General features: G+C 38.1%; 1 protein-coding gene across 1 annotated transcript; it reads right to left on the bottom strand.

The window, feature by feature from the left end:
• Positions 1 to 7,655: 7,655 nt before the first annotated feature.
• On the bottom strand, positions 7,656 to 9,233 carry LOC139155334 (V(D)J recombination-activating protein 2-like). Its single transcript, XM_070730463.1, has one exon. It carries the CDS (start codon positions 9,231 to 9,233, stop codon positions 7,656 to 7,658), a length of 1,578 nt encoding a protein of 525 aa, XP_070586564.1.
• Positions 9,234 to 18,287: the final 9,054 nt, after the last annotated feature.

The following is an 18,287-nucleotide window of genomic DNA, read 5'->3' as shown; positions in this document are numbered from 1 at the left end:
GGAAGTATCCTAATAAGTATACAATTCAACAGCTAAAAGTCTGTATTTATAATGAAATGAATATTGTATTAATTTGTGGGATCCTTAGTGCTTTCTGAGCTTGGTTGCTTTCTTGCAGTCATTTCATTATCCAACTACAGTAGATAATATTTTCAGTGCTAGAAAAGAGTAGAGATTGTTCTATTTATATATGGCGGCTTGCCCTGTCAGTGTTGGTAGGAGTGTTGTTTTCTTCTTGATAGCTTCTTGATTAGAATAGAATTCTTTATTGGCCAAGTGTGATTGGACACACAAGGAATTTGTCTTTAATACATATGCTGTCAGTATACATAAAATATATTTGTCAAGAATCATGAGGTACAACACTTAATGATTGTCATAGGGGTCAAATAAGCAATGAGAAAACAATCAATCAACAATCAATATTAATAAAAATCTTAAGGATACAAGCAACAAGTTACAGTCATACACTCATAAGTGGGAGGAAATGGTGATAGGAATGATGAGAAAAAAGTAGTAGTAATAGTAATGCAGACTTAGTAAATAGTTTGAGAGTGTTGAAGGAATTATTTATTTAGCAGAGTGATGGCGTTCGGGAAAAAACTGTTCTTGTATCTACTTGTTTTGGTGCGCAGTGCCATGTAGCGACATTTTGAGGGTAGGGTTTGAAACGGTTTATGTCCGGGATGCGAGGGGTCAGTGAATATTTTCACAGCCTTCTTTTTGACTTGGTTAATTAGTATATTATTTACAATACATTTGCTTGTCTGAGTTGGTAGTTCCTTGGTTTGGGTATTGTAATACAGTGATACCTCTACTTACAAACTTAATTTTTTCCGTGACCAGGTTCTTAACTAAAAAAGTTTGTAAGAAGAAGCCATTTTTCCCATATGAATCAACGTAAAAGCAAATAATACATGCGATTGGGGAAACCACAGGGAGTGTGGAGGCCCTGTTTCCTCCCAGGAGATTCCTAGAGAGGCCCCACGGAGGCTTCTCCCTGCCTTTTCCAGTTACAGTTTCGGAGGCTCGGGTCTGGAAGTGGAAAATGATTCTTGAGAAGAGGCAAAAAAATCTTGAATACCCGGTTCTTATCTAGAAAAGTGTCTACTTTATCTTTCAATCTCTGCAGCCTTCAATTAAATGTAAAATATCACTGAATTAAATTCCAGAAAAGAAGATTATTCTCTTTTTGGCATATTCTTCAAAAAATAAGAATATTCAGTCTTCTTGGCATAGACAAGAAGACAGGGATGGGTTGTGCCGCTAATTAATTTCTCAGACGTGTAGTCCTATTCAAGCATTTAAGTTCTCAATATTCACTTTCCCTAACACAGGCAATCTCTAGCTACAAGACAGCATAATAGAGTAGTCTACACATTTAGGAAGATCTATCAGCTTGAAAAATTTCTGCCCCCAGAATCATGAAGGAAGAGGGGTGGGCTACTGTCCGGACTGGGGGGACGACAAAGTGGGGTAGCGAAAATGGAGCTCCACTCCAGAGCACCCAATTTGCACTAAAAGATATTGAAATAAAATGCAGGGCATCCTGCATAAGCCATGCCCACAGTGTGGTATTTTGGTAGCCCTTCACTGGCTAGGATTTACTGCTGGCTTTATCTTTTCAGACCCTATCCAAAAATCAGCTGGGCAGTAAAGCAGGGGGTGGGGGGATGCTGTATTTCTTTGTATTTTCCTTTTTTTTTTTTTTGAGAACCCAGTACATGCAGAATTCTCAACAACGTGGGAAATCTATATGCAGCTATGTACATAAAGGAACTCCCTGCTTCAGGCTGTACTTAAACTATGCAGAGATGGGATATAAACCAGAAAACACGATCCTGTTCTCTCTTCACTTGATTCGAATACTGTGGGGAAGCTAGTGTCTAAGCAAAAATAATAGCAGATTATCTTTTTATTTTTTTTAATGCTTTCTCCGCACAGTTGTTCTGGGAGTGTTGTGTGAATTATGTGATATAAGATAAATATCATTATCTGTGTCCCTGTAGGCAGCATTACTTGTGGAGTGTTTCATTACTGATTTGGTACAGACTCAAGTCTCTTGCTTATGTCGGCAGGAACACTGTGCTAGGCTTCACAGAGCAAGAAAAGTAATCTGTTTAGCAGGCAACTCAATATAAAACACCAATAAATTTAGCTTGGGCCTTTGGAAATTTCTTTACCACATTTTGCAGGTAATCATATGCTTTGAAGCCATAACCTTCTACAACCAATTTTCCTCCAGTTACTTTGGATTAGAACTTCCAGTGCCATCAGGCAATGTGGCCAGATAATTTCCATTGGCTTTAGGCGATATGAGGATAGTAGGCATTCAAAATATTGAGAGCCATGATGGTGAACCTATGGCACTGCGAGGCACTAGCTAGCTGATTTTTAGGCTTGGGGAGACCATTTTGCTCTCTGAAGTTTTCAGGGATGCTTTCCTGAAGCCCCAAAGTGCAAAAAACAGCCCAATGGACAAAGAGAAGTCTGTTTTTCTGAACTTTCAGTTTGCCCGTTTGGCTGTTTTTTCACCATCCCAGGCTTAAATGAGCCCTGTGCTCGTGCATACGGATGGGAGGGATTGCGCACTTCTACAGGGGCAGTGGGGCTGTGCAAGTGTGTGGGAGGATGGGATGGTTGTGTGCACATGCGCACATGCTAGCACACACACAAACACCCTTTTGGTATATGAACCAAAAAAGGTTTGCCATCACTGGTCTAGAGCAGTGTTTCCCAACCTTGGCAACTTGAAGTCCAAATATCTTCAAGTTGCCAAGGTTGGGAAACACTGGTCTAGAGGCAAGCATGTTCAAGAAACTGTGATAGGTCAAAGAAAACTTTTTACATTATATTTTAACCTTCAGTTAGAAAAAAATATTATCCTGATGAAGCTTCTTTTCTTTTCTTTTCTCTCTCTCTCTCTTTCTTTCCTTCCTTCCTTTCTTTCTCTTCCTTCCCTCCCTCCCTCCTCCTCTTCTTCTTTCTTTCTCTCTCTCTCTCTCCTTCTCTCTTTTTCCCTTCCTTCTGCTCTGATTGGTTTATTTCCCAAGTTAAGAGAGGCACATTCTTAATCTCCAGCTCTAGTATCCAAGAATTAGAGCACAATGCCTCTTTGCCCATTCATTCAATTAAGTGGATATAAAGTGAGCACTGTTGCCAGGCAGTGAGTTATTTGTAATAGCATTGTAAGGCAAATGTGAGTAATCAACATTCAGTTTTGCAACACCAGCAGTCAAAGCATTCCTAAACATTTTTCTTACAGAATAGGTTTAATTAGCCAAATTGAGGCTTCTTGTTTTTAACACAGAGGTGTGTCACCTTTTCTAGTAAAGAATTATTCTTGACTTGTGAGTGGCATGAAAGCAGACATACTTTCAGAGCAAGGAGCACCAGGAGAAGAAGTCAGCAGGATCAGGTCAAAAGGTGAAATGGATTTAATTTAAATTTAATTACAATGAATTCAATAATGCTCAAAGTATTTAGCTATTTTTGGCACATTACAACTTCAGCTCACCAGTAAACATTGGAGGGGATCTATGAATTTGTGCATTCATATTTTCAAGTTTCAGTTTTGATACTGGTCCGCAGGCTTATTGTTCCATAGGGTTAAAATAAAGGAATTTCTAAGCAATTTGTTATGTATATACAGTGATACCTCATCTTACGAACCCCTCTTCATACTAACTTTTCATGATACGAACCCAGAGTTTAAATTTTTTTTGCCTCTTATTCCGAACTATTTTTACCTTACGAACCTGAGCAGCTGCCGGGATTTCCCTGAGGCTCCTCGATTCCCTTCATTTTTGCCAGCGCTGCTTTGAATCCCAGGGACAAACTCCCCTCTTCCAAACTGCATGGGGAAAAGACTCATAGAGCTCAAGAGAGGAGAAAGGTGTGGGGAAAATGAGCAGAACAGGGTGGGCAAAAAACGGGAGGGACTCATGGAGCTCAAGAGGAGAAAGGTGTGGGGCAAATGAGCAGGACAGGGTGGGAAACATTGTTTCATCTTACAAACTTTTCACCTTACGAACTCGTCCCGGAACCAATTAAGTTCGTAAGACAAGGTATTACTGCAATGCCATACAAATGCAGGGGTAAACTGAGTAACATTTCTGACTATACACAGGAGCTGAATGGATAACATTTTAAATGGTTCAGCTTTAAACTCTTTCATATATTGACAGAAACTCACTTCAGGTGCTTCTCCATGGGACATCCCTAAAGTACTCTATAGATCATTGATGGTGAACCTTTTCCCCCCTCAGGTGTCAAAATAGGGTGCGCGTGTGCTATCGCACACATGTGCATCCCTGTACCCATAATTCAAAGCCCCCCACTCACCCCACAACCCTGTGCATGCATGCACAACCCCATCCCACTCCTACATTTCCCAACTTCCAGTGGGCCTGAGAGGCCTGTTTTTTGCCCTACCCATAGGCTTTCTTGGAACTTGGGGAGGGCAAAAACACTACCCCGGAGGTCCTTTGGAGGCTGAAATCACCCTCCCAGAGCCTCCAGAGTTGGTGGGCATGTATATGCATCCTGTTATAGATATATAACATCTATAATCATGATGACAAATACAAACTGAATAAATACAATACAAACTGAATAATCAAATTATCACAGATAACCCCTATTTGGTTAAGGATCTCGGAGTACTAATTATAAAATACCTAAGTGCCAAAGCCCACTGCAACAACATCACCAAGAAGGCTTCAAGAGTAGTTAATCTAATCCTACGTAGCTACAGCTCTGGAAATCTCACACTACTTACCAGAGCTTAAAAAACTTTTGCGAGACCTATCCTAGAATACAGCTCATCTGTTTGGAACCCATATCGCATCTCAGACATTAACACCCTCAAAAATGTCCATAGATACTTCACCAGAAGAGCCCTGCATTCCTCCTCCCGTAACAGAATACCATATGAAACTAGACTTACAATCCTGGGCCTAGAAAGCTTAGAACTAAGATGTCTTAAACATGATCTAAGTATTGCCCACAAGATTATATGCTGCAATGTCCTGCCTGTCAACGACTACTTCATCTTCAACCACAACAACACAAGAGCGCATAACAGATTCAAGCTCAATATTAACTGCTCCAAACTTGACTGTAAAAAATATGACTTTAGTAATAGAGTTGTTGAAGCGTGGAACTAACACCCTACATTTTACCCTTAGACTGTCCACGGTTGACCTCTCCAGATTCCTAAGAGGTCAGTAAGGGGCGTGCATAAGTGCACTAGAGTGCCTTCTGACCCCTGTCCTATTGTCTCTCCTATATCCCATATATCTTCTCTTCTATCCCTATATCTTTATTCTTTCTCTAATTCTATTTCCTCGAAGGTGTCCTCTATTACCTTCATTATTTCTAGTATTATTTTGTATTGGACAAAATAAATAAATAAATAAAAATAAATAAATAAATATATGTTAAGGATGTGCAAAGTGATGAGGCTTCATATTGCCAAAGAGTTTTACACTGCAAAGGTGGATGATGCAGTTCTCTTTTCAAGGCAAATGAATTGCCTATAGCAAATTCACACACATTTCCTCAAAAGCACATCCACCAAAGCCTCATACAGCTCTTCAGACTGTTAGAAGAAGTCTTAGAAGAGTCAATGTCTTTTGGAAGAAAAAAAAATTGGCGTATGTGAAAACAAATCACCACAGCTCCCAAGTTATCACTTTTATCACCCACTCCTTGCACTACTTCATACAAACAAGTTGGTTTCTTTGTAGAGGACATCACAAAGCCATTTCTTTTACAAAGAGTGTTTATTTCCTGCATTTCCACTCTAAAATAATTTGCCCTAGGAGGGCTCATATAACAACCAAAGCAACAAAATTGAACAGATATACCCAGAATAAAAGTGAGAACAGATCTAAACTACAGTACTTTAAAACAAAGGATTAATTCAGAGGAATATATCAACTAGAAAAGTCAGCCACTTGCTGACAATAAAATATCTTTGGAAAAAGAAAAAGTGAGGCTTTAGTACAGCACATGCCTTGGAGGATGGCAACCCCAAGTTTTGATTTCTAACAACTCCAATGTTAAAGACCCTATTGATTTATGTGGAACAATTAACTGTATTAGGAGGAATGATATTTTTATTTGGTAGGCATATATAATATTCTACATAGTCTGTTGTGGTTAGCTCTGGCCCAGCTCCTGCCCCAAGAACTGTGGATGTGGGGGAGACATCCACATGCTGCAGGCCTGTTTTGCTCCCGGTGTAATCTGCTGATGAAGGCTCCTCTGACCAAGAAGACATGAGTGACAGGGAGGAGGAGAGTGTGGCACACAGCTCAGAAGGAGATCAATTATCTAGCTGCTCCTTGGATTCGGAACAAGAGTTAATGATACAGCCACGCATGCGGAGAGCGACTGAGAGATTTTTATCAAAAAAAATTAAGCCACCTGTGGTTGGGGGGGGGGGGCTGTGGTAATTAGTGAGGCTGCTATAAATAGCAGCCTGTGGGTTTGGCCATTGTGGAGGATTATCTGATCGTTGTGTTTTGTGCCTGCTTTGCTGACTTTGACCTTTGTATGCTGATTTTTCCCCGCTTTGAAACTAAACCAGAGCAAAGTGTGTTTCACTTTGTGAAAGAAGAAGGACTATGAATTACCTCACAGCTGCAAGCTAAGTATCACAGAACTGATAAGGGACTTGTAAAAATTACCAGTTTGTTTGGAGAGGAGGGCTCTATGCTATACAAAAAGAGTGCTTGGTTTATTTGAATTTTTGGTATAAAGAACATTGTTTTGAATTTTCAAACGTGTGTGTGTCTGAAATTGTATCTGTGCATTTTTGGGAGGATTCTACCAGAGAGCTCGACAGAACAGAGTCCAGGATTTATTTTTTCCCATCACAATAATCCTGTGTGGTGTAATGGTCTCAGAGTTACTAGCCAAAGGTGAGTTTATGTTTGTTTTGTTGTTGCAGAGGCAAACGTGGCTTCTTTCTTTACAATCTGGTTTCATTTTGGTCTAACTTGATTGGGAGAAAAATGATAGCCATGGTAAAAAATGCCCCCCCCCCAAATGTTTTACATAATGGCCATTTTGTATATGGCCAGTATATATATGAGTGAGAAAGAGATTTGAAATGAAAATTCTTTAATTGTTTTACATCTTCAAAGAATGTATGCCTCAAAACTAAACATATGAAACAGACTTATATGAATTAGATCACTGATCTTCTACACCATATCTCTTTTGAAAAAAATATTTCTATTTATTATGGTAAAAAAAATATAGTAAGTTTGATTGACATGGACTTTGGATTAATTACTTGTGCTATGTAGGCAATCAAGATACTCAAAAGAGGTGGCATTATTTAATTTATTTACCCCTCCCCACCTTATAATAACATTGCCAAATGCTAAATTTAAACAAATCTGTAATGATCTAGTTATTATGAAGGTCTGATAATGCCTATAATGTTTTTGCAGTGATTATTCTGTGTTGCTAATTCTATATATATAAAACTTAATGTGAAACAAAAATATCTTTTAAAAATGGTTTAAAATGCTTTAGAAGGTCTATTACTATTTGAAAGTTTAAGATCTGCTGAAGTTAGCAGTGGTTTTTGATTTGGTACCTAAGATTTGCACGCTAAAATATTATTCATGACTGTAATTCTATTCAAACAGTTTACGAATAAAGGACTTTTTTGCAGGACTCAGCATTTTCATAGGATTTTTTCTCCGTAATGCTTTCATGGGTTTCTTTTGTATAGGAGGAATTTCTTTAGGAGTTTTCAGTCCTCTTGCCAAACTGATGTGTTCACTGCAGAAATACTTGGTATCTACTTGTGACAAATAAATAAGCATATTTTCAGACAAGTCCATACATTGAGCATGGACCCAGTGGCCCTCACCATTTGAACAAAATATCATGGCTGGTTTGTTGAGTTCTGTGGAATACAAGGGCACCCAGGTATTGATGTCAACATCACAATCTGCGCAGCAGGTGACCCAGTAGCCTGATTCAGACTCATTTTCATTATCATCTTCATTACAGGTGTCCGTATCTATGTCAAAGCTGAAAGTGAACTCTTCTGAATCTTCAAAAGGGGTAGACTCTCCAGCATCTTCTGTAGAGCTCTGACTACATACTTGTGCCATCTGTTCTAAGCTCTGATCATTTTCTACTTGACATTTTAATATGTAGAAATAATTTGCATCAGAAGTCAGTTGCCTATTGTCTCCTGGTATACCAAATAAAATGGATCCATTTCCCATATCACTCCCAAACCATATCTTGCAGTGCTTGATATCTGGGGTCCATTCTGGGGCCTCTGTTTCAACTATCTCTATTTTGTTATCATCTAGATTGATGGTATTACAGACCATCCTTTTCTGGTTGTCAGAATGGTAGCCTCCAACAACAATAAATTCCTTTTCTCTGGTCTGTGTCATGATAGCACTGGAGACTGAGATTCCTCCAGGCAAAATTACACAGCTCACTGCTGGACTGCCTAAGGGAAGATCAATTTTTATTTTATAGAAATTGGGAGGTCTGATATTATTTTCCAGGGAATGTCCTCCTATGATATAAATGATATCATTTTGGACAAGAGAGAGATGAAAAGAAAAGCCATTCTGAAATTCTGGGAGAGCATATGAAGTACAGCATCCGAATTCAGGGTCAACCAGAAATATATGTGGCATACAATCAACCACACTATTCCACTTTTCAGATGTCCTCTGTCCAAGAGCCATATAAGATCTTCCCCCAATTATAACTATCATACTTTTGCCTAGACTGTGAACCACATCAATACTATGGCCGTATCTGCTTTCAGGGACCTCTCCGACTAATTCTTTTTCAGTACATGTAAATGTGACTTTTTTGTTATTCTTGCTAGCTAAACATATAACATACAATTTATCAGAAAGTTCATTGTTTGGTGTTTTCCCTCCATGGATGAGATATTGGCATTTCTCTGGCTCTTTGACAATGCAGATAGCAGGATATCGTAGGGGAGGAAGGTAGCAGGAATCCTTGGAAAAGTATGCTGGCTTCAGTTTAAGTTCATCCTTTTTGAAATCAAGAAGGAAAATTCCAGTAGGACAGGACCTCTTTGGCCAGCCCTTCTGCCCAAATAGGAAAACTTGTCCATCAAAGTTCATCAAAGAAAATCCTGGTTGAATCAGAGAAGAATTGTTAATGGTTGATATCATCTGAAGAGACGTCTTGTCTGCCAAAGAAGTCATGCTGTTGTCTATTTCTGAGAAACAGAGAACAAGAACACAAACCATAGGATTATCGCCTGAACAAATGCAATACATTCTACATGGAGTTGCCCTTGAAAACTTTCTAGAAATAGCAACTATTACAAAATGTGGCAGATAAGCTGCTGACTGATCTAAGGCACAAGAATAATATGAAGCCTACATTTAAATATCTGAACTTAATATCTACTTGGCACAATTTAAAATAAACTTCAAAGTCCTGAATGGCTTAAGCTTAACTTTCTGAGGGTGTCTTTCTCCTCCGCTGATAATTTGCCTCTTTACTTTTATGACTGTGAAAGACCCTTTGGCAGATGCTCAGAAATGTGGTATGTGTATCTCAGTAGTGGGTTCCAAAATCCTTTGCTACCTGTTTGTGCACACAAGAGTGCAACTCTTCTGCATAAACACAGAAGTGTCCTAGGTGGGTGGGTGGGTGGAGCCTCCCACTGCTGCCGCTACTAGTTCACAGAACCAGGCCAAACTGGGAGCAACCTACCGCTAGTGTGTCTTGAATTCAGGGGTGGGCTACTGCCCGGATAGGGGGTGGGGACGCAGTGGGTAGCAAAAATGGAGCTCCACCCCAGAGCACCCAATTTGCACTGAAAGATGTTGAAAGAAAATGCAGGGCATGCTGCATAAGCCACACCCACAGGGTGGTAGTAAAAATTTTGGTAGCCCTTCACTGTTTGTGTGGTTCCAAAAGGTGTTTTGCTTCAATTCTGTCCATATTTGGGGCAATGGCAAAAATGCATCTCTTTCATCAAGTTTTATAATTAAACAGGAATGTGGGGTTCACATTTAATAATGATAATAATAGCAGCAGCAGCAGCAACAGCAACAATCTTTGACCCCAACATCATTGCCTTCAACTGAAGTGATACCCTATGCTTTTTTTTTTTAACTCAAGAAAAATGTTAAGAACCTAGCAGGAAAAAGACTGGTAAAATGAATAACCAAAATAAAATGCAATAGAGATTGGGCTTGCTCTCTTGTTGCACAAGAATAAATGTTTAGTGAGGTTTTAGAGAAGCAGAACAATAATCAAACTGTGCATACCACTTTTTGCTCAACTGCATAAAAAGATAGAGAAGATTGGAAACAATAAATGAACAGCAGTACAGATCCTTCAAATTGGATCAGTTCTGCAGCCAGATGTTGAGGAAAGAGGAACTTGGACTACATAAATTCTCCTCAAGCTAAAGGCTACATAAGCCTTGGCTTATGTAGCTCTCATCCTCCTGGTACTTTCCATGTATAATTTATACTGAAACCAAAAGGAAATGGGTTGAGAGAACTGCCATAATCTTCCACAACTCCCTTTCATTTCAAAGATAAGGCCAATCTACTGAGTCCAATCTAATGCTCACTAAATAGTAGTGTGCATGCATAGACTAAGCTATAAAGTTCATGTTTCCCTTTCCCCACAACCAGAACAATTTTTTTTGTTCGTGAGGATTACATTAAGAAAATGAACTTTGTTTTCATACTGGTTATGTTATATGTTATATATTACATATATGTATGTATGTAACATATTTTTGATGATAATGAAAAGGAAGGGAGACTAGTATAGATCTATTTCAAGCTATTTTGTTTTCATCAGCTTGCCATACCCTTACTGGGATTTATTTATTTATTTATTTATTTATTTATTTATTTATTTATTTATTTATTTATTTATTTATTTATTTATTTATTTATTTATTTATTTATTTATTTATTTATTTATTTATTTATTTATTTATTTATTTATTTATTTATTTATTTATTTATTTATTTATTTATTTATTTATTTATTTATTTATTTATTTATTTATTATTTGGATTTGTATGCCGCCCCTCTCCGAAGAGGGGTAGTCTGCCTGTAAGGCAGTAGCTTTAACCTGTTGTCCACAGATTCTTCTCCTGTCTCAGTTTGTGCCAGGGAACTATAATTTACATGGTTACATATTTTTGTTGATAAGTGAAAAGGAAGGGAGCCTAGTATAGATCTATTTCCTGCTGGTTATGGTCTTGTCAGCTAGACATACCTTTACTGCGATTTGAACCTGTAGCTTTCTGTGTGCAAGGTAGGATATTAACCTCCGAGCTTCAGGCTCGCCTCTGCATCAACTTTTACCAGAGAAGAGGCATATGATTGTTTTCTGTCGAAAGGCAAAAATACTGTTTAAAGAACATGACCATACATGAATAGGCTAAATAATCTAGCACCCTACTTTTACTATTCCATTATTAATTGTGTGGGATGAATTTAACAGAATCATTTCTTCATGAAACAATGGCAGCTCGCCCTACAGGAAAGCCAATGGGATAGTTAATGAATATTGAATTCAAATGAGGTAATGCTGGCAACCTCTTTCATTGGAAGATAACTGACCATAACCCTAGATTTCGGATAACAAATATTTTTTATTCCATGGGGAAGGAATTATTGTGAGACCTGGCATAGAAAATGAGCAAGGAGCCTCAATTAAGATATTTTCACATGGGTACTGCTCTCATTTTAGAAGAGTGGGTTTGAGACCTCATCCTGTACCTTTCTCCTTCAAATTTCCTTTCATTAGTTATTCTATTAATTTTTAATGCTTTTATATAAAGACAGATTACCTAACACTATATGACACTAGCCTTCTTCAATTCCCAGATAAATTGGGTGGCAGGTTTGCAAAGACTGATATGCACAGTGCAAACAATGCACTACTTAAACTTTCTTTGAGAATGTTTAATTACTTTGCCAGAATTTGTTTAATGGGCTTTAATTGATCAATCTATATGGGTTTATGGGTGTACCCATCCACCCACCTATCATCAGTTATGCTTTATAGCAGTGATGGTGAATGAGAGAAATGAAAACTTCTGTAACAACAGATACTTTATGCCCAGACCAGGTGAGAGAGAGAGAGAGAGAGAGAGTGAGAGAGAGAGAGAGAGAGAGTGAGAGAGAGAGAGAGAGAGAGAAAGAGAAATAGAGAAAGAAAGAAAGAAAGAAAAAGAAAGAAAGAAAGAAATAGAAAAAGAGAGAAAGAGTAAGGAAGGGAGGGAGGGAAGAAGGTAAAAAAGGGAGGGATTAAGGAAGGAGGAGGAAGGAGAGGGAAGGAAGGTAAAACCAGGAGGGAAGGAAGGAAATTGAAAAGAGGGTGGAAAGAAGGAAGGTGAAATCAGAGGAACGGGAAGAAAGGAAGGAAGATAAAATAAGGAGGGAGGAAGGAAGGAAGGAATAAGGATGTGCAGGGGGTTTGTGTGACTGGGTGGGAGTGCATTATGTTGGGTTGGCCATACCCACCCAGATTATAGACAGTCATACATTTATTTTTTAACAACAACTGTTCTATACAGATAATCGATACAACCAAGTGTTTAGTGACTGTTCAATGTTATAATGGCACTGAAAAAAGTGATTTATGATTGTTTTTCAGACACATGACTCTTGCTGCATCCCCATGGTCGTGTGATCAAAATTAGTATGCTTAACAACTGGCTCATATTTATGATGGTTGCAGTAATTCTGGATCATGTGATCACACCTTGTTATCTTTTGACAAGTAAAGTGAATGGGAAAGCCAGATTCACTTAACAACCATGTTACTAAATTGACAACTGGAGCAATTCACTTAATGATTATGGCAAGGAAGATCATAAAACAGGGAAAAACTCACTTAACAACAATCTCACTTAGCAATAGAAATTTTGGGCTCCATTGTGCTTGTAAATTGAGGTCTACTAGTATTCAGCAAAACAAACCCTTGTGAATTTTGTATGCATCAGCCTATGTTTGTATGTGTGCATATGTGAAATATTTTCAGAAACAGTCAGTGGAGAAAAATACTCACAGAATTGCTTTTTTCTTTAACCATGGAGGAACATAAAAACATAAGAGGAGCCATGCTGAATCAGGCCAAAGCCCATCGAGTCCAGCATTCTGTGTCACACAGTGGCCCACCAATTTTACATGGGGATCTTGAGCAGAAACAGAAGGCAAAACCCTCACTTCCCCTTGTTCCCCAACAAATGGCCAAGGGAACCCTGCCTGTCTCAACCAACATAGAGGTGGCACTTGGACATCCAATTCAATAACCAATGATGATTATCTTTGTCTTTAACATTTTTAAATCTCCATTCCCAAAGTTAGTTCTCATTATATCACTAGTCTAATGCACAACTATATTAAATTTGCATAGGTGCCATACATTCCAGGTGTACAAAACATGATGTTAGTGCTTTTATTTGAAATTCAAGATAGTGTAAGAGCTTTTGCTGGTTTTAGCAAATAGGATTAACTGATTAATTGCAAGGTCTACTACACTGAAAAAAATGCAGAAATGTGCACATGAAAAATATACAGCAGCATGAATAATGAAGAAAAGATGATACCTTAAAATTGTGATCCAGGTACTGTAGTGATTTCCTTCTTGCTCTAAAGCCTAGTGGATGGATAGAGAGGAAGGGCAGGTTAATGCTTTAGAGTAAGTATGAACTCTCCTGCTATACTACAGATGACCATTGAAAACACTGAATTCCAAATGAATTTAAATTTACTTTCTTAAAATTTCTTAAAAGCATTTGATGTTTTTAATCACAAAAACATCAATGCAATATTAAAATGGAAAATATACGTTGAGTATACTTGACAATAGCAATAGCTTTACAGCCCTCTCTAAGTGGTTTACAGAGTCAGCATATTGCCCACAACAATCTGGGTCCTCATTTTACTGATCCTGGAAAGATGGAAGGCTGAGTCAACCTTGAGCTTGGTGAGACCTGAACTGCCAAATTGTTGGCAGCTGATGATCAGCAGAAGTAGCCCGAAGTACTGCATTCTAACCACTGTACCACCACGTCTCTGCACCACAATGTGAAGTTCAGTTTTAAAACTGCACCCAAGTTCTTTTATAGATTTTGTCTACCCTGGGTTTCCTGACTTTTTAGTGAAACATGCATACATCATTTATCAAAATAACTTTTCCCCCCTACAGAAAGTGCATATATGTTAGTTTTGGGACCTACCTGGGCAATGGAGAATTTTGCTTCGTATGGTTATATTTGCATCAAAAACAGAGAATCAAATGTCAATACTTGTGGGTCTTTCTTTAACTGCTTTGAGGCACAGAAATGAGGCAGGCAGGAAAAGTGTTTGTTTAGTCTGCAGATGTGCTCTTGAGAGCTCCTTGATTGATGTGACTAACTGACTGTGACCATTTCCCCCACTTCAGATGGTGTAGAAGGAAACTAACCACTCGTTTACAGCTTTAACCCTTAGAAGTCCTAGCAGTCCTGAAGACTGAAAAGAAAGTAGTCTTAGGGTATTTTTTCTATCTAGAAAAAAACATTAATTTACAGCATCCTGGATGATTTTAAACATTGCAGATGTTTTAGAAATTTATGAGCTATAACTCTAGCAATGTAAATTATTTCTTTTAGCATCTTGCATCACAAAGAGCTAAAAAAGTGAGTCCCATTTATACCTTGAACAGCAACTATATTTATACAAAATAAACTGTATAACTGAACATCAGTCAAAGGCATATTTCCATAATATTCTTAAAAGTAATGACACAACAATTATTATTATTATTATTATTATTATTATTATTATTATTATTATTATTTATTAGATTTGTATGCCGCCCCTCTCCGTAGACATCTTTTTAGATGCCCTAAAGATGAAATAATGGAGCATGGTTAATACAGATTGCTTACACTCTACACTAACACAACTTACACTCTACACTAAGACAACTTCAAATAGATTGGTTTGAATGAAAATGATTTGCTCAAAGACAATGTGACTGGGGACAGACTTGAATCTGTTGCTAACAATATCGTGTTGGCTTGCTTAATAATAGGGGTGGGACAGGGTGATAGGTATACCTATAAAGTAAATTATTCTCATACATCTGCTATCTGCTGTTCATATTTCTTCATCTTAAGAATTCATGCAAATATTTTAGATTTTATTCCTTGAAAATGAAGCCAGTGACTAGCCAGTATTTGGTTTGTTTCTAATTATTCAAGTGAAATTATTTGTACTCTTTTGTGAATTTAATAAACATTATAGGCATCTTCAAGATACATCGGTTTCATCAAAATGATAAAAGCAACATTGACAATTCACGATAAAAGCCCCACCCTTTTCATGATGTTCTGGCATATACAAAGGGAGGAACTTATACCAGGTTAATGTGGCACTGCTTTCATCATTTGCCCATCCTCCCTGCATTCCCATCTAGAAACCTGATGTCAGGAATTGGCACCATTTTGTCTCTCCATAGCCTCAGATCGCTTGCAGTTGGGACTGTCAATCTGTTGCAGCATTTAAAGTTGAAAATGAAGCTTCCTTATTATTGATAGCTTCTGCTCACTTCCTTCTACTGCCATCTTTCATGCCTGCTAGCTTCATGGGGAATCACATATTTGAGGGATGGGAGCTTGTGAACTTGGAGCAAACTTTAACATTTCCCAATGGGTGATATATCTCTGTGTATAAAGAGCCTGCTTAAGATCTGACAAGTGCTTTGAACAGAATTAGCTAGACATTAAATAGACTGCTGATTTTCAATGCCAGATGTCTCTCTCTCTCACACACACAATCCAAGCCAGGCAGAATAATGTTCAATCACTAAGAGGGAGAAAGTGGATCCACAGCAGCCTATTTGATCAACAGGGTCAGCTTTTGGCTAACTAGGGGTGCCAACTTTTAAATTGCACCAACATTGAAAAAGCACAATTTTTTAAAAAGCAAAATGCAGTAATTATACACACTGCGAGTCAGCATGTTTGTTCAAGGGTTAAATATAATTTTGCAAAAATTGTTGCCATATGACATCAATGGGTGCTGTTGTAATCAAAATTAAAGTTTTGTTCTGAAAATTGGATGAACAAGTCTGAGTAAGAAAGAATTGTCTGGAGTTCAAAATCATAAGTGAAATCAAGAAATCTAAGGGGAAAAAATAAAATAAAACGACACCTTTTTGATATTCCTAGCAAAATCAGAAAATAAGCTAAATCTTAAGAGGCAACAGACTATGACTTTGCCTAGATTGCCATAATATCTAGAGTTGACCTTGAAGACCAATAGGAACTAGGAGCATCCTCTCTCTGCCTACTTCATCACCATGTAGCCAGAAAAGGATTAAAGATCATCTCCCTTACAAGAGAGGTGTCAAGAATATGACACTACTGGAAACTGGGGATGAAACAAAGCAGTGTTTTAAGAATATCCCATCATTATGTGAATTAATGAAAGGATGAGGCTTTAGTTCAAAATATGTTTTCCCATAACTGTTATTTTAACTTGGATATCCAAGTATTGTATTTATTCTGCTTATTTTCTTTTTGCTGCCAGCTAAATTGTGTTGCCTAAAGAACCATGACATAATGTTACAGTACACCACATATAAATGGGTAATGTGTTGCCAGGGCTGAGCTACATTTTTCAGTGTTTAATGGAATTAATAACTGTGTAATTGAAGGCATGCTAATCCTCAACTGACCTCAGATGTAGCATTCCTTATTTGACTTAAACAATGGGGAGGAGGATTCTCATTTGGAGACACATAAATTGATTCTGCACAATCTGCTGATGATCAGCAAAGCTTAATGAATGATAGCCTCAAGTAACCTCATTACAAAGAACATGGATGGATGAGCAGTGAAATGCATATTTTTCAAAGGAAAGAAAGTGGTTTCTGCTTCAGTGAGTCATTTTCAGTTTCTCCTCAGAGCTTCCAGTATGCTATTTTCCATGCTTAAGAGAACTTTAGCATAAGATCTGTTATTATTATTAACAATTCTTGGGGAAAAATGTGCACATTTGATTAATGAAATTTCATGCAGAAGAGACCAGTCATGCCATTTACAAGATCAGGGACAGCTGAGACTTGCTAGAATAAATGAGGCGATTCCTATGTCCTCTTATATAAGATGTAGGTAAATTCAATGGGATTTATTATAGGCAAATGAAGGATTGCGATGTTGAGTTTCCAAAATATATCGTGATCCCTATAAGACTCAGTTTGCTCTGCACACTGCTGCCTTCACTTATGATCTTCTTACTTGCCCAGAAAATACATTTAGGCAAAGAATTCTAACAGATATTCATAGAGATATTATTCTTCTAATACCCCGATATATGGAATACTTGAGAATGGTTAATTAAACAAGCAAACAAAATTTGTGCACATATTAATTCTGCCTCCACTTGACATAAAAACAAGAATTTAGGGCTATTGTTTTCCCACCCATTCTATTTTTTTGAAAACAATACTTCTTAATTCAATAAATATTATCTTCATTTTCATAAGTGAAATCTGCCTCTGATTTCCTAACTTTATTGCAGAAGTGGGTTCCTACGTTTTCAGATCAGTTCCATAGAACTGTTAGTAACTTGGTTGCCTGGGTCACTGGAACTGGCAGTGACCCAGGCCTGCCCCGTCTCTGACCCAGTTCTCTAGGTGGTGCCATCAGCGCCGCCATCTTGGTTTTTGCTTCTCCAAACGCACAGCTTATTTTTAGTACTGTGCATGCGTGTGTGCCTGTGCAAAGCATGTGGGCCCATGCAGTGTGTCTCTGAGCGAACCAGCAGTAGCAGAATCTGGGACCCATCCTGCTTTGATGGCACAAGTAGGCACTATCTCCTCAGCATGTTTCTTTCATATTATCCCCAAAGATAATACTTTAGCTGTATAGGTTAACAGCACTTATGCTGACACCATCAAAAGTGATCATATGAAAAAGCTTATCATGCATTATCTTGGATGGAAGTTAAGAGGCATGGGAACAAAGGTAGTAAAGGCAGAATAGTGATAAACAATAGGGATAGCAACTTTCATGGCAATGTGGTCTTCAGACCAGAATACCTCCGGAATACCTCCAGAACTGTCTTCTGTCGCACGAATCCTAGCAGCTAGTGAGGTCCCACAGAGTTGGCTTTCTCTGGGTCCCGTCGACTAAACAATGTCATCTGGCGGGGAAGAGCCTTTTCTGTGGTAGTCCCGGCCCCCTGGAATCAACTCCCCCCAGAGATCAGAACTGCCT

Source organism: Erythrolamprus reginae, unplaced genomic scaffold (genome assembly GCF_031021105.1).
Source record: "Erythrolamprus reginae isolate rEryReg1 unplaced genomic scaffold, rEryReg1.hap1 H_10, whole genome shotgun sequence".
Classification (NCBI taxonomy): domain Eukaryota; kingdom Metazoa; phylum Chordata; class Lepidosauria; order Squamata; family Dipsadidae; genus Erythrolamprus; species Erythrolamprus reginae.
This window is presented reverse-complemented; position numbering and strand designations above follow the sequence as displayed.